General features: G+C 37.7%; 1 protein-coding gene across 1 annotated transcript in view; it reads left to right on the forward strand.

The window, feature by feature from the left end:
* Positions 1-223: 223 nt before the first annotated feature.
* The window catches only part of LOC105470042 (carboxypeptidase B1), a 32,696-nt gene continuing 13,485 nt past the window's right edge, over positions 224-19,434 (forward strand). Inside the window, exons 1-9 of the mRNA XM_011721752.3 lie at positions 224-332; positions 440-515; positions 6,945-7,069; positions 13,486-13,585; positions 13,674-13,775; positions 14,624-14,725; positions 17,598-17,708; positions 17,797-17,887; positions 18,532-18,734. Coding sequence (XP_011720054.2) covers positions 262-332; positions 440-515; positions 6,945-7,069; positions 13,486-13,585; positions 13,674-13,775; positions 14,624-14,725; positions 17,598-17,708; positions 17,797-17,887; positions 18,532-18,734 — 981 coding nt within the window. The 5' untranslated portion in view covers positions 224-261. The remainder of the gene's footprint in view (positions 333-439; positions 516-6,944; positions 7,070-13,485; positions 13,586-13,673; positions 13,776-14,623; positions 14,726-17,597; positions 17,709-17,796; positions 17,888-18,531; positions 18,735-19,434) is intronic.

The raw sequence follows: 19,434 nt of genomic DNA on the forward strand, positions 1-19,434 counted from the left end.
GATTTTATTTAAATCTAATTTACTCCCAGGCTATTCAAGTTCTGATATCCAAAATAAGTTGAATTTGAGAGTGTTTACTCTATTTCCACAGGTGTTGAGAGAGATACTCTCTCAGACTTTACACAGCTACCAAGGCAACAATGCCAGGAAAACTATTAATCAAGATATGGTAGCACCTGTTTGCAATCAGGAGAAGAAAGCAAAGAACACTCTGGATTATAAAAGCAGATGAGACCTACCCACGAGGCCTAGTCAGACACAATGTTGGCGCTCTTGGTTCTGGCAACTGTGGCCCTGGCATCTGCTCATCATGGTGGTGAGCACTTTGAAGGGTAAGTAAGCCATCTTTAAGGAGCAAGTCCTTCTTCCTTACTAGCCCCAAGATTTGGACACATCACTCAATTTAAATTTTCTGTGCTTCTACTATCTCACTATTCAGCGAAAAGGTGTTCCGTGTTAACGTTGAAGATGAAAATCACATTAACGTAATCTGCAATTTGGCCAGCACCACCCAGGTAAGTAACAATTTTGATTTGCTTCACATGTAATTTAAAATCTTAGATCGCACTGTGATTCCAACAATGGGAAAAAAAACATGAAATGTTAACTATAGCACTTTTGGTAGCAAGAAATAAAATCTTGGAAAACATTTAATGCCATAATGTCTTCTATTTCTGCCTAAATTAGATTGCCATAAGCCCTGTAGCATTATAAATCCATGGTAACTTTTAAAAGAGCTGACAGAGTGACAACTGGATGAGTTGGAACTGTCACGAAGGTCACAGAACATCTAATGTGCAGTCACTTTCCTTCTAAGGCAAAAGAGAAAAATGATCAACCTGGATATTACTGAAAAACTGGGCTTTTGTCCAACTTCAAATTCATTTCCACATCCCATGTATCATCTGTCCTCTTTGATTTTCTTTCATTCCAAATCAAACAGCTTGGGTTTGCATGACCTTGATTCAGGTCCCCCTAATGATATGACATAAGGGGGAAAAAGAAGGTAAAAAGCCATGAGTGATTTTCATACTTCTCTTTTGCTTTCAAAAAACTGACATCTCTGTGCTATTTTTTTTTTATCCACTATATACGAGGTGAGAACTGACATTTTAAACTGTATATATAATATAGCAGGAAGCTATTGCCGACCACAAATACAGTAGTTCCACTTGGGCCAATGCCATTTTTTCATAAATATATAAACTAAAATAATCTGCTAGCTTATACACACACACACACACACACACACACACACACATACACATGTATAGTCATTCTGTAGCTTTTAAGGCCTAGAGGAAGGAAGAAGAAGGTGGATAGTGTCATAATCACAGGCTCAGAAGTTCAGAATTGAAAGAAATATAAACTCATCTATTCTGGCGATTCACTCAAATCCAGAATTTCCTTCTGGGAAACAGCATCCGCAGTTGCTACCCCTGGTAAAACCTGTTTGAGTAATTCCGGGAATAGTTCGTTTACTACTTTTTGGAATAGCCCACTTGCCTTGCAAATCATTCCAACTGTTTGCTTCCTTATTCTGAGCTGAAAACTTCTTTCTCTAACTTTGACCTGTTGGGCTTAGCTGAGCCAAATATCATGTTACCTCTAAGATTTATCTTTTTCAGGCTTTCTGTAATTTTTCTTAAAACTGGTTTACAGACTCTTGATCATTCTGCTCACCTCTAGATACAGCTCAGTCTTTCTGTCTACATTTCTTTTTTTAAATGTAGTTACCAGAATTGACAATGGACCTCCAGGTGTGCTCTGATTAATACATACTACAGGGCCGTTGCTTGCCTTCATTTGTAAAGCAGACATTTATTAATGGTGCCTAAGATTCCTTTTAGCATCTTGGGCAGTCATAGAACACTATAAGCTTATATTAAATCTGTGTTCAATCAAAACCATTAGGTAAATTTTTTTTCCTCACATGAATCACCCTCGAACAGGGTATCCCTCCTTCTGTGCTTACCTAATTGACTTTTTTCACCTATATGTAGCATTTTAGATTTACACTTTTAAGATTTATCTTGATAGCTGTTTTCAGCATGTTGAGATCTTTTAGGAGACTAATTCAGTCATCCAGGGCAATAATTCTTCCCCCTAACTTTGTATCTCCAGCGAGTTTGATAATCATGCCTGTTCAACTTTTATCCTTGTCACTGATAAAAGAAAATATTAAGTAGGTCAGGAGTCACTGAATTAGAGGCTTTCTTCATGTTTCACTCATTCAGTACATATTTATCATGAATCTCCAATGTACCAGACATAATGTTAAGCACTGAAGTGATTCGTTAACCTAGTCTCCTTGCATGAGTTTACTCAACTACCCAAACTGGTGGGGTGTTACCTAGGGGTAACTCTGCCTGACGCTTTCTGGTTTATAAAGAAAGATATCAATGCAGAGACTTCATCAAATACTTTACTAAGATCAAGATTCAACATTCTACCAAGTTAGTGCTGTCATCCAAAAATAAGGTGAAGTTAATTGGGCCTGACTTATTCTTGCTTTAAACTATACTGACTCCCAGAGACCACAGCTTCCTTTTCTCAGCATTCACAATCCATCTGCTTCCAGTTTACTCTGCAGCTTTGCCAGAATCCATGCCAGGCCCCAGCAGCTCCTGCTTCTGGGCTTCACCTGTTTTCTTGTCTATAAAATCTAAAACTTGCTCCCTCTACTCCCCAGTGAGCCCTTCAAGCTCTGATTCTTCCAAGATTGCTGAGAAAGTTCTGCAATCACATCTGCAGTATTTTTTTTTAATTATCTAAAATTCAGCATTTCATAGTGGTCAAGAGCAGAGAGTCTGGACTCAGACTGCCTGGGTTCATTTCCTAGCCCTACTACTTGTTAGTCAAACTTGGACACCTCTCTGGGTCTCAACTTCCTCATTTGTAAAATGAAGACGATAATACTATTTTATGTAGGGGATTGTTGTGAGATGTAAATGAATTAATATAGGTAAAGCACTTAGAACTTAAATAGTAAGAACTACATGTGTTTGCTGCTATTACTATCATTAGGTCTGAAATTTTGAATACAATTTATATGGCTGGTATAATCAATCACCTATGTCCTCATCTACCTTGGGCCTCAATGTTCTCTTTCCAAAGAAGGTATTTCTGCTTAAATCATAACATGAAAAACTCTTTACTTATCCTTGTGGTAATTTCATCTCTCAGTAGTAATCGAATAAACAAGGGATAGTGTAACTCTCTCTTGGAAAACACAGAAGCCAAAAAAGAGTTAAATAGGGCTTCTTTCTTTCCTCTGGCTGCAGACATCATGGTTTAGCTCCAAGCAGTTGGACCCAACATATTTCTTCTTTATTCTTTTATTTTCAACATGATTGAAATGAGATTTTATTCTCCTTAGCAATTATGGGAACAGCATATTCTGGTCTGTAGCCTTCCTGATAAGATCATTACAAGGGCATCCAGTCTTTGTATTCATCCTTGGCCATGTGTCCTTCCTCTCAGCTTTTGAACATGTCCTTTTAAATGCTGAATATATTGGACAGATTTGTAACCACACTGTACTCCAGTAGCCCCTCTTTTCTCATCTATAATTGAATAGTAAGGATTTTATTTTATCTCCTCACAATCAGGGTTGTACTTTTTCCTTTATTGGAGGCATTCACTATAAAACCTATTCACTTTTCTCTGGACTGTCTTGAAGTCTGTGTTTCTCAAATTTAAGGTGCATTTTTCTCTATACCTAGAGTAACATGGTTACTGTCTTCCAATGTTCTTGTCATTCCTACTGTACCGGTAAGTTCCTCCCTGCTGTCTGGAATTGGGCCTTGAGTAGAAGTTGCTTTCTTTTCCAACAAAAAAGGAAAATTTCACCAAGATAAATGAAAAGCCTATCAGATGTTTGACTTATAGTCAAATGCAACATGAAGAAACAAATTCATGCAAATTTCTGAAGAAACAAAGATCCCCAACACCAATATTTATATTTTTATTGGCCAATCTTATTCCCAGAAAAATTTCAGGTTGGCATGCTACTTTATCTTGCTTTTGGGCTAGCTTTCCGAGATATTTTAGGAAGGATTCTTTAGTTGTTAGGCAGCCGACTGATTAAATTAATATAATGCTATCATTTAAAGATATCTCTTAATCATCCAATAAATGTTCTGTATGGTTCTTTGTCACATTTATAATTTTATAACTTCAGTTTTCTAACTTCATAATGTATAGTTTAATTCCCTACATCTACATCCTATATTTTACTCCATGTTTATATTTCAGACATACATCTCATTCACAAGGTCTTAGTAATTTCTGAAATTTATCACCTTATTACTTTGACTTTAATACCTGTATTCATATTTGGTGCACAGGTAAACACCTGTGAGACTATAGCATCACTCCTGATTTCTAGCCATGTTTCTCCTAGGAAGTACCAGAGACTAACTTCAGTATAGGGGGTCTGTGTCACACACGCGGCACTCCAGAGAGTTCTATGTTGACAGATTTGCTAACTAGTTTTCTCCATATCAAACTGAAATTTTTAAGCAACCTCAGGTTAGGTCTGTAAGTTTCTGTCAAACATATTTATGAGATTTATTTGCCCCCTCTTAAAGAATCCATAATGCTCATACCGTAATCTTAAAAGTAACACTTTCTCTACATATATACATATACTCTTCTAATACTTGGCAGAGCTAGGACCAATGGGTAAGAGCTTAGGAGGATACAGATGGCAATTTTCAGTTTGATATTAGAAAGAAAACCATTTATAATCAATTAAGCTGTTCTGAAGCGGCACTAGATATACACAAGGTTCTGCTAGAACCACCACCAAGAACATCATGCAGGCATTTGATGCTTTGAGTGGAAAGCTGGCATCTTAATATAGGCTCTTCCAAAGTAGACCCCGAGACAAAGATTCAAGGGAAAGAATTTTGTCTGGGAAGCGCAGGGAGCCCTGGTAAAGAAGTGGGGAGTGCTACATAGAAGTAAAGGCAGCCAACAAAGGAAACGGTGTTAAGCCAGCTACCAGAGGACAACTGGAGGTAAACCCACAGGGAAACGCTAGGAATGTGTACAAACAACACACTTCAGAATTATCCCACCTAAGAGGTGAAGGAGTTGGAGTAGTTCAACATTCGCTATTCAGGATTATTGGTTGAACCACAAAGAGTAATTTCCTTGGTACCTCGTGTCTACCTGGAGCTGAGAATTTGACTTTTCCCAGTTCTATAGGAAAGAACCCTCAGGCACAGAGAGCAGATCTTAGCAACGGGAGTACACGGAGCACACTAAAAGGTCCCCGCAATTATGTACCAGCAGGACACTGTCAGGTCAGCTACAGACACGTGGAGGACTCTATGTGTTTTGCCAATTCTCAACCTTGTCGTCTATAATAAAGACATCCCTCCCTCTCCCACCACACCATAGAATGACAGGTGTTTCTTAGGAACAAAATTCAGAGCTAAGGTTCAAAAATACGCTTTCTCTTATAATGTGCTTATCTTCATTGCCCTTCTCTCCACAATGTTGGCTAACTAGAAGTTGTCACCAGTCCCTTGCTTTCTCTGTCCTATTCTTAGCATGTCTTTATACTTCCACACTTCATTGAACCCTCTCATCCTTGACTCACTAGGTCACCTTCTACAGCCAATCCTTATCCAAACATTGATACTCTCTCCTTTCAATCCCTTTGTGACACTCACCTCACCTCATGCTTTTTTCTTCTGGAATGCCAGTATCCCTGCCTCCCATGGCCCTGACATTCCTTATGGGCCTGCTTCATGACTCACCACCTCTAAATATCTACAGTGGTTTGAAGCTTGCCAGGACAGAATATAGGTTACTGGGAGCCCCACAAGTGTATCTGAAACTGAGATGTCTTATAGTATTACCTCGTCAGTTTCTGCTGCACAGCCTCTAAGTCTGCGCAGACTCCCTTCCAAGTTTCCAAGCAGTGGTCCTAAATAGCACCATCAGACACATTTCTAGCCCCAAAGCAATGTGCAAACATCTGAACAGAGATTGGCTGAGACACAGGGACAAAGAAAGACCCAATGTCAGGCTGACCTCAGACTTCTAGGCTTCCACTTAGCACAAGCAAAGAAGAGAAAAACAGACACCTACAAGACGCAGTATGTTTTAGTTAATATTTTTCCACTGAAAAGTGATACTTAAAACCACACATCCACAGATTTTTTAAAAAATGCTGTTTTGGGCTTCATATTCTCTAACGTCTCCCCTATAAAGACAAAGGCCGTGTTTGATTTGCCCACTAATGTATTCCTAGTCTCAGACACAGAGCCTAGCATATCATAGGTTCTCAACAATAGTTGATGAGTAACAAAATAAATGAAAATGTCGGTACATGACTGGATCCCCAAGAGCAATTTGTTTCCAGCCACAGTGCCAATATACCCATTGTGAAAAGATATCATTTTTCTTCCTGATGTATCCACCAGAGGTCAGGGATGCTCCTGGTTCCGCATATTACTGTGACTTGCACAGAATTGAGTTCCAAGAAAAACGCATAAGTCCATTAAAAAGTAAAATAGCTTTACATTTCTCCATTAATTTTTGTAGTTCTAGTTAATTCATCATTCATCTAACACATAGATCCATTACCACAACACTACTACCCCAATAAGCTAGTGATCCAGAAAATCAATAAATAGAAAAGAACAGTTACAGAATACAACTAACTAGCATTATGGGAAATGATTATATGTTTTTTCATGTTCATTGATAATCAATCAAGGTTATATATGTATTTGTAAACAGTTTTATCAACATCTAACTGCTTGGTTCCAACCCTTGTTCACTCAAAGGAAATATTTTCAACAAATTTCATGAATGATTTGATTTTGAAAATAACTCAATTGAGTAGAGCAATAACATGCTCACAGATGATCATTCACCCATTGAATTATAGGTATCCAATATAGTTTATCTTGCCCTTTATTCAGATTGACTTCTGGAAGCCAGATTCTGTCACACAAATCAAACCTCACAGTACAGTTGACTTCCGTGTTAAAGCAGAAGATATTGTCACTGTGGAGAATGTTCTAAAGCAGAATGAACTACAACACGAGTAAGTTTATGTTTTATAAATATTAAAATTCTCTCCCATGCATGCTTTCATCTGAGCCTTTGAATAACTCTGGGAGGGTAGAAATGAGACCAAGACCATGCCTTCCCCAGGACCCCACAAATAGGTAACAGCAGAGCTGGCCCTGGATTCCAAGTCTTAAGACTTCAGTTCTGATGGATTTTGTGTTTAGCTATTGCTCTAATGAAAATGGTTTTTATTCTTGAATCCCAAGTCTTCTGCCAGATATCTGACTTGGTCCATTTTACAAGCAATGTATAGAGTACAGGCCTAACCAATGGATACTCTATTCTCAGCCAGACATAGTTTTAACCCCAAATCTTATCAGCTCTTCTTTCCAGGGTATTAGCCAGACCTATTGTGAGCTATGAGGGCTACTTATGCATTTTTAGCATAAGGATAAGGATAAGTATAGAGTCAGTCTGACTCTATGTCTCAGAATGGTCTCAGAATGACCCTTCTGTCCTTTTTTCTCTAAAGTCCCACCACTATGTCTAATGGTAGGAGAAGGCATGGAAAGAAAGATGCAAAGAAAAGACTAGAGTAGTTGGCTAAGCTGATCCTGTCTCCCTCACTGAATACCACTTTGGTTCATCTAGGTCTTTCATGACAAGAATGTCTTCCTAAGTAAAGGCAATTGTCCATTTGCTGATCCAACAAATCAATATTGAATGTCTACATGTATCAAGTTCCAATAAGGACAGATATGGCCTCACATCCTTTAGGGGAAAACAGACTTTAAATAAGGAATTGTGGTAGTATTTAATAGATGGTAAGAAGAGTAAAGAGCTGGAGTTCAGAAGAATAGACCAAGTCTAGGGGTCAGGGAGGGCTGTCCTAGGAAATGATTCTTCAGCTGAGAACTGAAAGATGAGTAGGAGTTGATTAGCCAGACAAAGACGAGGAAAAAAAAACCATACTTTAGGCAGAGAACAGACCATATGCTAGGGCTTAGAAGCGCGAGAGACCATGCTAACCCAGGACATTTGCATAAGAGGGAAGGAAGAAACAAGGTCTCTAGTACAAAGCAGAGGTCCTCTTCCAGTGGGTGGATTAGGCAGGAACAAAGACAAAGTCTTGGGCTCTGGTCCTGAACATTCGAATGTTTATCCAGCAATCCCCCATCACAAACTCAAGTCTTCATTATGTTTTGGAAAAATGTAACCTATATAATTTTAACAGAAATTTTTCTTGTTTTTCACATCGTAAAAATGTAAAAGAATAGTATCCGTGCCGGTGAAGATGTCAGAATTGTCACCTATAAAATCTGCACCTCCATTAGAGAAGTGGTGTAGCATAGTGCAACAAGTAAAGGCTTTGGGGAAAAAACAGACCAGATTCTAATCCTGGCTTTGCACATTGCTGTGTGGTTGTGGGTAATTTGCTCAACCTTTCTGAGCTTCAGCTTTCTCATCCATAAAATGAAGACATAATGCCTCTTTCAAAGGGCTGTTGTAAAAATAAAACAAAACAATACATAAATAAATTACAACTGGTATTATATTGCTGAGAATGCTACTATGGCTTACTGTTGTACAAAGAGGGAGATTATACATTTTTTAAGAGTCTACAGAAACTGCTATGTTTAACCCCATTATCATGCCTCACAAAGCTTAGTTATGTGCTTTCTGCCTGAGGGAAGTGTCAAAATGTGACCTTAAGAATTGACTGTCTTTTTACAACACAGATATAATCTAGTAAGTCTCAAAATGTGATTAAGACTCATGTCTATAACATTTTGCTCTTTTTATTATACTGAAAAGGACATCTAAAATTCTAGTCCTTGGAGCCTTCAGAAGCATTCAAAAAGATCAGTTTCTTTGTAATTCTTTAAGAAAAACAAAGATCAGTGACCATAGATTAACTCTAGCTACCTGAATGATGTCTTAATTCTACCCTTATCACAAAACAGTAAAATGGTTTCTGATAGAATTTCAATCTCTATTTATAATCGGATAGAAAATTCCCTTTCCTTTTTAGTGGTGAACTTTTTGGGAATTGTGTATGAATGTTGTCTCATCTAGAACATAGGACATCCCCTGAGGGCTAAGAGCTTGTTAATTTTTGCTTCTCTGTTCACTGCTTAGCACATTTGTAGCGTATAATTTTTGAAATATTAAATAATAATGAGTCCCTGGAAATCCTGGAGAAGCATACCAGCAATATCCTTGCTGGGGTTGCAAACAGTCCCTGTGCATCCCATTATTACCTCATATGGTAACTAACTTGCATTTAGACGATTTCCTGCTGGCAAAAATTTGCAGTAGTGTTTGTATATAACAAGAACCATCCGCTGCACACAAGTTCTACCAAAATAACTTCTCAGATTTTTCAGTGTTTCCAACCCTCTTCACCAAGACCTGTATTATTTGGCAGCTTTAATCAGATCCTAAATTATCATAGGAAAAAAATCAAAATGTGTGCAAAAGAAAGATAACTGTAGTTTTAAATGCCAACGTTTCACCCTTAGTAACAGAAAGACTAGAAATCAGATAGTGTAAATTTCCAACTTATGGTTATGAAGCTAAGTTGACAGAACCTTTAGGTGGCCTGCCCTCCATGGAATTCCTTGCTACAGACTGTAGAAAGATTGCCTTTGCCCTACTTGATCCAGGGAGACTGACTGTTGCTCAAACATATATCAGCATTTTTCTGCATATTTCAGAGGTATACAGGAAGGTGTCCTAGGATAGCAATAGGCACGTAGTAATGTTCTTTAATAGCAGTGGGCACAAAATCCAGGTACTGATCAAATATTCCATTTTCCAGACATCTGAAAGGGGGATAAAACTGAGTCATGTCTTTCTTTACTTCTCAGACATTGCATTCCTTGCTTTTTTGGGAGTCCCAGTTATCTAATTTGCTTGCGTGTTTAAAAAAAGAAAAAAAAAAAAGGAGAAGTTGGATGGCACTATAAAACGAGCATATAAAAGTATAAAACACTATACATGCTTCTCTATTTTGGAGCTGTGAGGCATTGTTTTAATCTTCTAGAATGGAAGCTCATTATTTAGTAATAATATTTTGTAATATAGCTAAAGTAGTACTTTGTCCTAAATCTAATAAAATCAAATAACCACAGAACTGGGAAGGATTATTTGAGGTCAGTCCCCCACCTTCAAGCAAAAGTCAGCACCACATTTCAACCGCACTCTGATGCTCTTTTGCAAGTTACTAGAGGATATTTTTACTCTTGGGTGTCATCTTCAATTTAACTAACTGGTTTTTTATGCTTCTTTGTCCTGGATATTGATGAAAATGTTTAATATTTAACATAGTAATAACTCCAACAGAATGTCTCTTAGTACCAAACGAAATGCCAGCCCCCACACAGTCACCGATCCTCCTAAATAATTTAAACTCAGCCGGTCGCGGTGGCTCACGCCTGTAATCCCAGCACCTTCGGAGGCCGAGGCAGGTGGATCATGAGGTCAGGAGATCAAGACCATCCTGGCTAACACAGTGAAACCCCGTGTCTACTAAAAATACAACAAATTAGCCAGGTGCGGTGGCGGGTGCTTGTAGTCCCAGCTACTTGGGAGGCTGAGGCAAGAGAATGGCGTGAACTTGGGAAGCGGAGCTTGCAGTGAGCCGTGATTGCACCACTGCACGCCAGCCTGGGTGACAGAATGAGACTCCATCTCAAAAATAAATAAATAAATAAATAATTTGAACTAAAGGGTTGGGTACAGGTAAGAGGATAGCAATATGTCTGGAAGCTTTGAAATGAAAGAGGATGTCATTTTCTGGTTCCTCTTGGATTTTTTTTTTCATTCCGAGAAGCTCATCCTTACTAGGTAAGATTTGTTCTTTCACATTATGATATCGAGACATAATTGTCTTCTTAGCAGTTTCTGTCGGTTGATTTTTTGTTGTCGTTGTTTCCAGGTTTTTGTCTTGCTTGGCTTGCTTTGTTTTGGTTTGGTTAGTCTGTTTTTGGTTTTTTGTTATCCTTGAATATCATTTTCCTGAACTATCTATTTTTTAGTTTTCCTGAGTTATGACAGTGGTAACTGGCAAATTTTTATTTTTTTCATAAACTTGGAAGACATGTATGTAAATGACTAAGGCTTATGGATTGGAATCAAGCCACAGCATTTTGGAATTGAAAAGGATGTTGAGGCCGGGCGCGGTGGCTCAAGCCTGTAATCCCAGCACTTTGGGAGGCCGAGGCGGGCGGATCACAGGGTCAGGAGATCGAGACCACAGTGAAACCCCGTCTCTACTAAAAATACAAAAAATTAGCCGGGCGCAGTGGCGGGCGCCTGTAGTCCCAGCTACTCAGGAGGCTGAGGCAGGAGAATGGCGGGAACCCGGGAGGTGGAGCTTGCAGTGAGCCGAGATCGCGCCACTGCACTCCAGCCTGGGCAACAGCGTGAGACTCCGTCTCAAAAAAAAAAAAAAAAAAAAAAAAAAAAAAAAAAAAAGAAAAGGATGTTGAATATTTACTAATCAAATGACCCCATTCTAAAACTTATGACATTAAGGTCCAGGGATCAGATGACTTTTCTAAAGCCAATTTATGAGTTGGGCAAAACTATGACCTTGATCTTTTGATTCCTTATTCATGATTCCTTCTACTTCCACCCTATTCCTTAACAATTCAATTGGGGTAGTGAATGTAATTGGGGTAGTGAATATAGTGCTGACTAAAATCACTGTTCCTAACTATAGCAGACTGACTGACATTCCCCAAAAAACTCTATATCCTAATCCCCAGAACATCTGAATATGTCATGTTTATCACAAAGAGGAATTAAGGTTATAGATGGAATTAAGGTTCCTAATCAGCTGATGTTAAAATAGGGAGATTATTCTGGATTGTCCTATAGGTCCACTGTAATCATGGATCTTTAAAGTGAAAGAGAGAGGGAGAAGAGGTCACAGTGATTGGACGTGAGGACTTTATCTGCTGTTGGAGCCTTGAAAGTGGAGAAAAGGGTATGGGCAAGGAATGCAGGTGACCTCTCAGAACGAGAAAGGGCAAAGAATTAGATTCTCCCCTACAGCTTCCCTCTTGATACCTCTTTTTTAGCCACACCTCATTTTTATCCCAGTGAGACTTATGTTGGAATTCTAACCTACAGAAGTATAAAATAATAAATTTTATATATTTTAAACCACTAAGTCTGTGGCAACTGACAGCAGCCATAGAAAACTAATACACTCACAAAGCATTGGCAGCTGTTCAATAGAAAATGATTTTCCATGGAATAACTTCTAAAATCTGCATTTTTTCCTTTTTAATTACTACCTTAAGACAGTTAAGACCTTAAGAAAGTGTTTGTCTTTTGCTAGGAAACAGATCCCGTTTAGTATTAATTTATTACACTTTCCAAAAACAGACGCAAGTTCATACCCAAGTTCACCAGTTGAAGGAGTGACCAGGAGGAAGGTTCAGAGGATGTCCCTGACATACTTCATCAGAATGTCCTTGGGGCAGCCAGAGGAGAAGCAGACTTTTGATGTGTGTCTGCAATTCTCTGTATGTCAGATAAAATCATTTCAAGGTTTAACTGGATAATAGAAATTTCTGCAAAGTGGCCTCTGTCTGTAATATTCACAGTACTGTGATCAAGGATACTAATGATCATAAACTTTTCTCTCTTCCAAGAATACTTTTCACTCAAAGTAGAAAGGGAAGTGAAGTCACACACACACACACACATCTTCAGACTGGCCTCATAATGGAAACTATCACCTGAACAATTCATTTATCTAAACAGGTAGGCCTCAAAGGTTTCTGTTACCACTTTTCATATTACCTTGCTACAGAGCCATTATTAGATTACTTAGACCACCCAAAAGACAAGCAAATAGAAACTAGTTCTTTAAACCCATTCTTCTTTTACCTAGTAAATCTTCAGCTTGTTAATATTTCTGAATTTCCAGACAAGATATTTTTCTCAGAACCTAGAGACAGTTCCAAAGTGACAACTCCTCCCATTTACCCAGAATTGAGTAGCTCTCTGGAACACAAGACTTTTAGTTCTAAATTCAGAAAAGTCCTGAGGAAGAAAGACCATAGATAGGCTTCGAGTACATACTGTTGTGTGGAAACCCAAGACCCTGACCCAAAATGTCCCAGGTACCACGGGCAACCATTTTCCAAGTTTAAGGTTCACAGATAGTCAAATACCTGAGGTTTGGGCTGAGGAAGTTCCTATTTTGCTTGCACTCTCCAGTATCCTTCTTCGTGACTTACTCACTCTTTACGATCAGTAACAGAATCTCCCTGGAGCAGCTGAAGGTCATCAGGAAGAACCAGAGGACGACATGAGAATTTATGGAGAGTGCACTGTGCCATCTGCTAAAGCAGCGGCTCTGGGGCTTTATGTGTGTTCACTGGGGAAAAATACATTTATGTTCATAGGAACACCCACTTTGGTTCGTTGCAGGGTACTGATAAGCAACCTGAGAAATGTGGTGGAGGCTCAGTTTGATAGCCGGGTTCGTGCAACAGGACACAGTTATGTGAAGTACAACAAGTGGGAAACGGTATGATGTGCACATGATTTAGACAGATATTACTTTGGGAATTGAACCAAGAATGCCACACTGATCTACAAATGATTCCATTTGGTAGATAGAGGCTTGGACTCAACAAGTCGCCACTGAGAATCCAGCCCTCATCTCTCGCAGTGTTATCGGAACCACATTTGAGGGACGTGATATTTACCTCCTCAAGGTAATCATTTTTAACCATGACCTTGCCATGTCTGAGGGCTTTAAATCAATGAATTCTAACATATGAACATCTATTTCACAGACATGCTTATCCCAAACATTGTTATAACTCTTTCCTGCCTACAACCCCGAGGGAACCAGATTCCCCAGCTTCTTTTATCATATGTGGATTTTTAAATCATTATTTTGATTTATTCAAAAGGAAAAATGCAATAAAATAAGAGAAGACCTATAAATTTAACCACATTCCTGTAAGCAATGTAAATGATTATCTACCTTGATGAAATTCTTCTTTCCCAGCTGTCGTTTGCAAATCCATTTGCTAAAGAGGTTCATAAACTTCATGTCTATCAGACAACATTACAAAGCATATCAACAATTTGTTTCTGTCATTTTCTAACACCATTTTTGTCATGTAATTCTAATGAAGGAAATAAAAAGACAAGGAATAAGTGAGAGAGTAGTAAAAATTCTTACAAGATTAGCAATAATCATGATTACTTCTAATTACTCATCCAGTTGTCTTGGTCATGTCACCTAATAACAGCAGCTGAAAATAACCTCCACATGAGTACAATTAAGCAGGGTAATCAAGCATCATCTGAAAATATGAGCTTGTCAAGCTTAATAAAAGTAATAAACAGCCATATAAGCTTTCAGCTCAAACATTGTGAGTCTAGAAGCGAGAACATACTGTGTTAGTATTATATTTTAAGTTAATCATGGGATCCAGCTCTTGCTGCTGTTGGGTTTCACTTGTTGAGTCTCAAGCCCAGACGGGTAGTGGAGGTTAACCCCTGAATGTCCTATGATGAATCATGGTTTTCCTTTTCCTTTTGTTTGCAATAGGTTGGCAAAGCTGGACAAAATAAGCCTGCCATTTTCATAGACTGTGGTTTCCATGCCAGAGAGTGGATTTCTCCTGCATTTTGCCAGTGGTTTGTAAGAGAGGTCAGTGTGTAGAGTGGTTTTTGGCAAAGAGAAATGTATGTTTTAATTTTCAATTAATTCCTTAAAACCTAGAGAGAATAATAACACAGAAAAAAATCCACAATTACAAGTTCCCAATTTTGGAAACTAGTTTCAGCTTCCACCAACAGACCTGTATAAGGCAAGATTTTAAACAGAAAATTCTATTTATGGGCCAGGTGCAGTGGTTCATGCCTATAACCCTAGCACTTTGGGAGGCCGAGACAGCTGGATTGCTTGGGCCCAGGAATTGGAGACCAGCCTGCGCAACATGGTGAAACCTCATCTCAAAAAAAAAAACAAAAAAAATTGTATTTATTTGAATTTCACTCATCTGAACTTTCTCACCCACATTTGGTAGAGAGTCCAACAGCTAGTATAGTGGTTGGTCATGTAAAACCTAATGGTTGTGGTTAAACCAATTGGATCATTATCTCCTGGCTAATAATAATTGTATACTTCAGAAGAAAAGAAAACAGTGCATAGTAGTCCTTACTCTAAATGATACTGTTTTTCATGCCTTATCATTCTAGTAACAAGATATATGTATAAGCCTTTTAAAAACAAGTTTTAAAATATGCATAAGTCTGTACTGATATGCATAGACGATTCAATAAATAAAAGAGAGGCAAAGAACAACTCCTTCTTGCAGAAGAATTACAACTAATATATGTACAAAGAATGAGCAAAACATAAAATCATCACTAGAACACCACAGCAATAATCATGTCAGGCAAATCCATGATGTATATAAAATTAGTGGGTAAAAGTTTAGGGAGAAACAGGATATTTGCACAGTCTCAAAGTTATCTCCTCCCAAAAATGTATTCATTAGAAAGGGAAGACTTACAGTGGATAAACCTAGCAGAAGGAACTACCTTAACAAGTGATCAAGGTTGACATCACCAGTAATAAATAAGACATATCAATATCATGTACCTTCAGATATTATTCAGTGAAAAGACATATCACATGGTGATATGTGGCATTCTTCCTTAAAATAAGTGACCTCCCTTCAATCATAAACAAAATTTAATTTTGAAAAATAATTTAGACAAACTCAAAGTAAGGGGCATTCTGCAAAATAACCTGACCAGAACTCTTCAACAGTATTAAAGTCATAAAACACAAAAAGACTGAAGACCTGTCACAGATCAGAGGAGACAATGGAGACAAGACAAATAAAGGCAATGTAGGATCCCAGATTGGAAACGAGAATGGAAAAAGGATATTAGTGGATAAACTTGTGAAATCTGAATAAAGTCTATAAATTAGTTTATAGTATTGTATCACTGTTAATTTCTTCACTTTGAAAATTATACCATGGGTATGTAAGATGGTAACATTCAGGAAGCTGGATGACAGGTATATGGGGAACTACTTTTGCAATTCTTCTGTAAGTCTAAAATTATTTCAAATTTAAAAGTTGAAAACATTGAAGTGCTTTAAATGTGTAAGAATATTATCATATACAACATAATTTTTGTGTGAAGCACTTCCGTATATATTTGTTATATAGTCTTGGTTTCTAGACATTATGTATCAGATTGGCATCACTTAGCTTCACTATGTAGCTCACCGTCTGCCTTTTAGAAGAGGATAACTGGACCTTAGAATGAAATTTTACTATTTTTCCAATTTGCAGATCATTAAAAGAACATGATTGTATAGCTCCTGTAACCTAAAAAGCACATGCTTGATCATGTAATATTGTAATTAATTTATATATATATAAAAAATTACTAATAGTATATAAAAACTGTTCACACATAGAAGTCTAATCTATTTTAAAGTTTATTCAAGTAAGCCTAGGGAAGGGTTGAATTTAAGTTTAGTATGATGCTGGATCAGAGGGACCATGACTAAGGGAACTTATTAAATGGGCATGATGTCCCTCATTCATATATAAATGTCTACATTACTTAACAGGGACAACAGGATTGTCCCTTCTTGAGAAAGACAACAAAGGAAACTCCCATCACTATGCAGCTTGGGGTGTTGGTGAGAGCCTCCCCAAAGTCCCTGAGTGTGAGCTTATTATGAGAGGCATTCTCATTATCTTGTTATATTGGACATTCCCTCTAGTGAGATCATCTACAGGAGGTTTCATAGAAAAGAAATACATTTCTAAATGACATTATTAGGAACACGCAGAGCTACCCACAGAACTTCTTACCAGAACTAGGTCTTACACTTATACCTTAGTAACTTTGAAAAAAGCTATTGTAGTTGTTATCTGAAAAGAAATGAGTATATATGTTCTTCAGAAGTCTTTTTTTTTTTTTTTTTTTTTTTTTTGAGACGGAGTCTCACGCTGTTGCCCAGGCTGGAGTGCAGTGGCGCAATCTCGGCTCACTGCAAGCTCCGCCTCCCGGGTTCCCGCCATTCTCCTGCCTCAGCCTCCTGAGTAGCTGGGACTACAGGCGCCCGCCACCGCGCCCGGCTAATTTTTTGTATTTTTAGTAGAGACGGGGTTTCACTGTGGTCTCGATCTCCTGACCTTGTGATCCGCCCGCCTCGGCCTCCCAAAGTGCTGGGATTACAGGCTTGAGCCACCGCGCCCGGCCTAGAAGTCTTTAATTAAATAAGTTTCTCATTAAAGTAAAAAGTTAAAATAAGAAGGATGCAATAGAAATATCCTGGAAGCAGAGAAGAATTAGAAATAACAATTATAAATAAAAATATTAAGTATTGGTAGTAATTTGCTGATTGCTTTTTAAATATTAATATTGTCCATCCTCAATAGGAAATACTGTTTTTGTTACCAAAGTTAACATTCAACAGTCTTTGTAAACTTTAACAGCATTATATGTTCCATTTTTCCATGACATTCCTCTTCATAATTCACATGCAGGCTGTTCGTACCTATGGAAGTGAGATCCAAATAACAGAGCTTCTCAACAAGTTAGACTTTTATATCCTGCCTGTGCTCAATATCGACGGCTACATCTACACCTGGACCAAGGTATATGCAACAATACTGAGAGAGGCTGATTAAATTAAAACCAACCTCTCTCTGTTATATTTGTCCTAACCATATAGTCCACTTTCAGAGCCGATTTTGGAGAAAGACTCGCTCCACCCATGCTGGATCTAGCTGCATTGGCACAGACCCCAACAGAAATTTTGATGCTGGTTGGTGCGGTAAGTATCAGTCTAACCATTTTGCATCTATCCATTGAAAAACATAACAGGAAAAATAAGAAAACACAATAGTGTCTAAAATAAAAAAAAAAACTGCAAAGTTTTATATTTTAAAGTTCTAACTTTCTAAAAGCACCAAAAAAAAAAATTTAATTCAATTAACTAAAACATATTGAGAACTCTGTTGTGTTCCCAGCTGTGCTAGATGCTGAAAATATAAGGCTGAACAAACCAGACATAATCCTACTACTCATGGAATGTATAGTCTAGAGGGGGAGACAGCCATTAAATAAGTCATTATTTACATAAAATTGTAATGCAATTAAGAATGATCATACTAAAAATGTTTTCATGGATATTAGTTTGTCCCCTGCTTATTAATGTTCTTACACTATATTGATACTACACGGAGACACATTGGTGATTCCACGTGCAACTTTTTACCATGTTAGCTTAAAAACATACCATCCTAATCCTGTGATTAAATGGATATTTTACTACATAATATATACATAATAGGGACAACTATAAGGCCTCCTTGATTAGGACTCCTATGAAAACAACTTTCTAATTTGAAAGTTTAAAACATCCTCACAAGAACCTTATTAGGTGATCCTTGCCATTAACATCACATGTTTTTCCAGAAATTGGAGCCTCTCGAAACCCCTGTGATGAAACTTACTGTGGACCTGCTGCAGAGTCTGAAAAGGAGACCAAAGCCCTGGCTGATTTCATCCGCAACAACCTCTCTTCCATCAAGGCATATCTGACAATCCACTCGTACTCCCAAATGTTAATCTACCCTTACTCATATGCTTACAAACTCGGTGAGAACAATGTTGAGTTGGTAAGTAGCAAAATAGTAGGTATGATATTTTACTGCTGAGATTTTTGAAATTCTAATCCTAAAAAAAAAAAAAAATCATTATAAGAACACTTTCTGCAAGTCCCTTTATTGATTTTTTGGTAGTAGAATTGAAAAACTTATTACAGATGTATAAGGAATCTGGAGTTGGCTAAAAGAAATATGATTTTCATACAGGAAATTGTTCCCCACATGTGATTTATTGACTAATCTTCAAAATGACAATAGTTCCATTTCCTCTGGCTTCACCACAATACTGACTTACATGATGATTTCAGATGCATTTGAGATAATCAACAAAGTTGCTTGATCACATACATATTTTTTTTCAGTCAGTTTTGTCAAGCTGCCCTGAGCTGAATTTGACACAGATCCAGAGCATAGCAGAGCATAGCAGATGTCATTAGGAATTTGTCACACTTGGGTGATATCAGGTTTAGTCATTAAATACTAAAACTGTTTATTTCACTTTTTGATTGGGTGAGACTCAAAAGTAAATCAATCAATGAACAAATAATGTGAATGAGTCTTTACCACATACAGGGCATAAAGCAAAGAAATTTAAGAATCTCTGACATCAAAAAAACTAGCAATCTTATTGAACAATCAAGACATAATCACTTGAGCAGTTAAATAATGAGTTTTCTCATTGAGAAATATCACGTCAATGAATAATTTTTTA

Source organism: Macaca nemestrina, chromosome 2 (assembly GCF_043159975.1).
Source record: "Macaca nemestrina isolate mMacNem1 chromosome 2, mMacNem.hap1, whole genome shotgun sequence".
NCBI classification, from domain to species: Eukaryota; Metazoa; Chordata; class Mammalia; order Primates; family Cercopithecidae; genus Macaca; species Macaca nemestrina.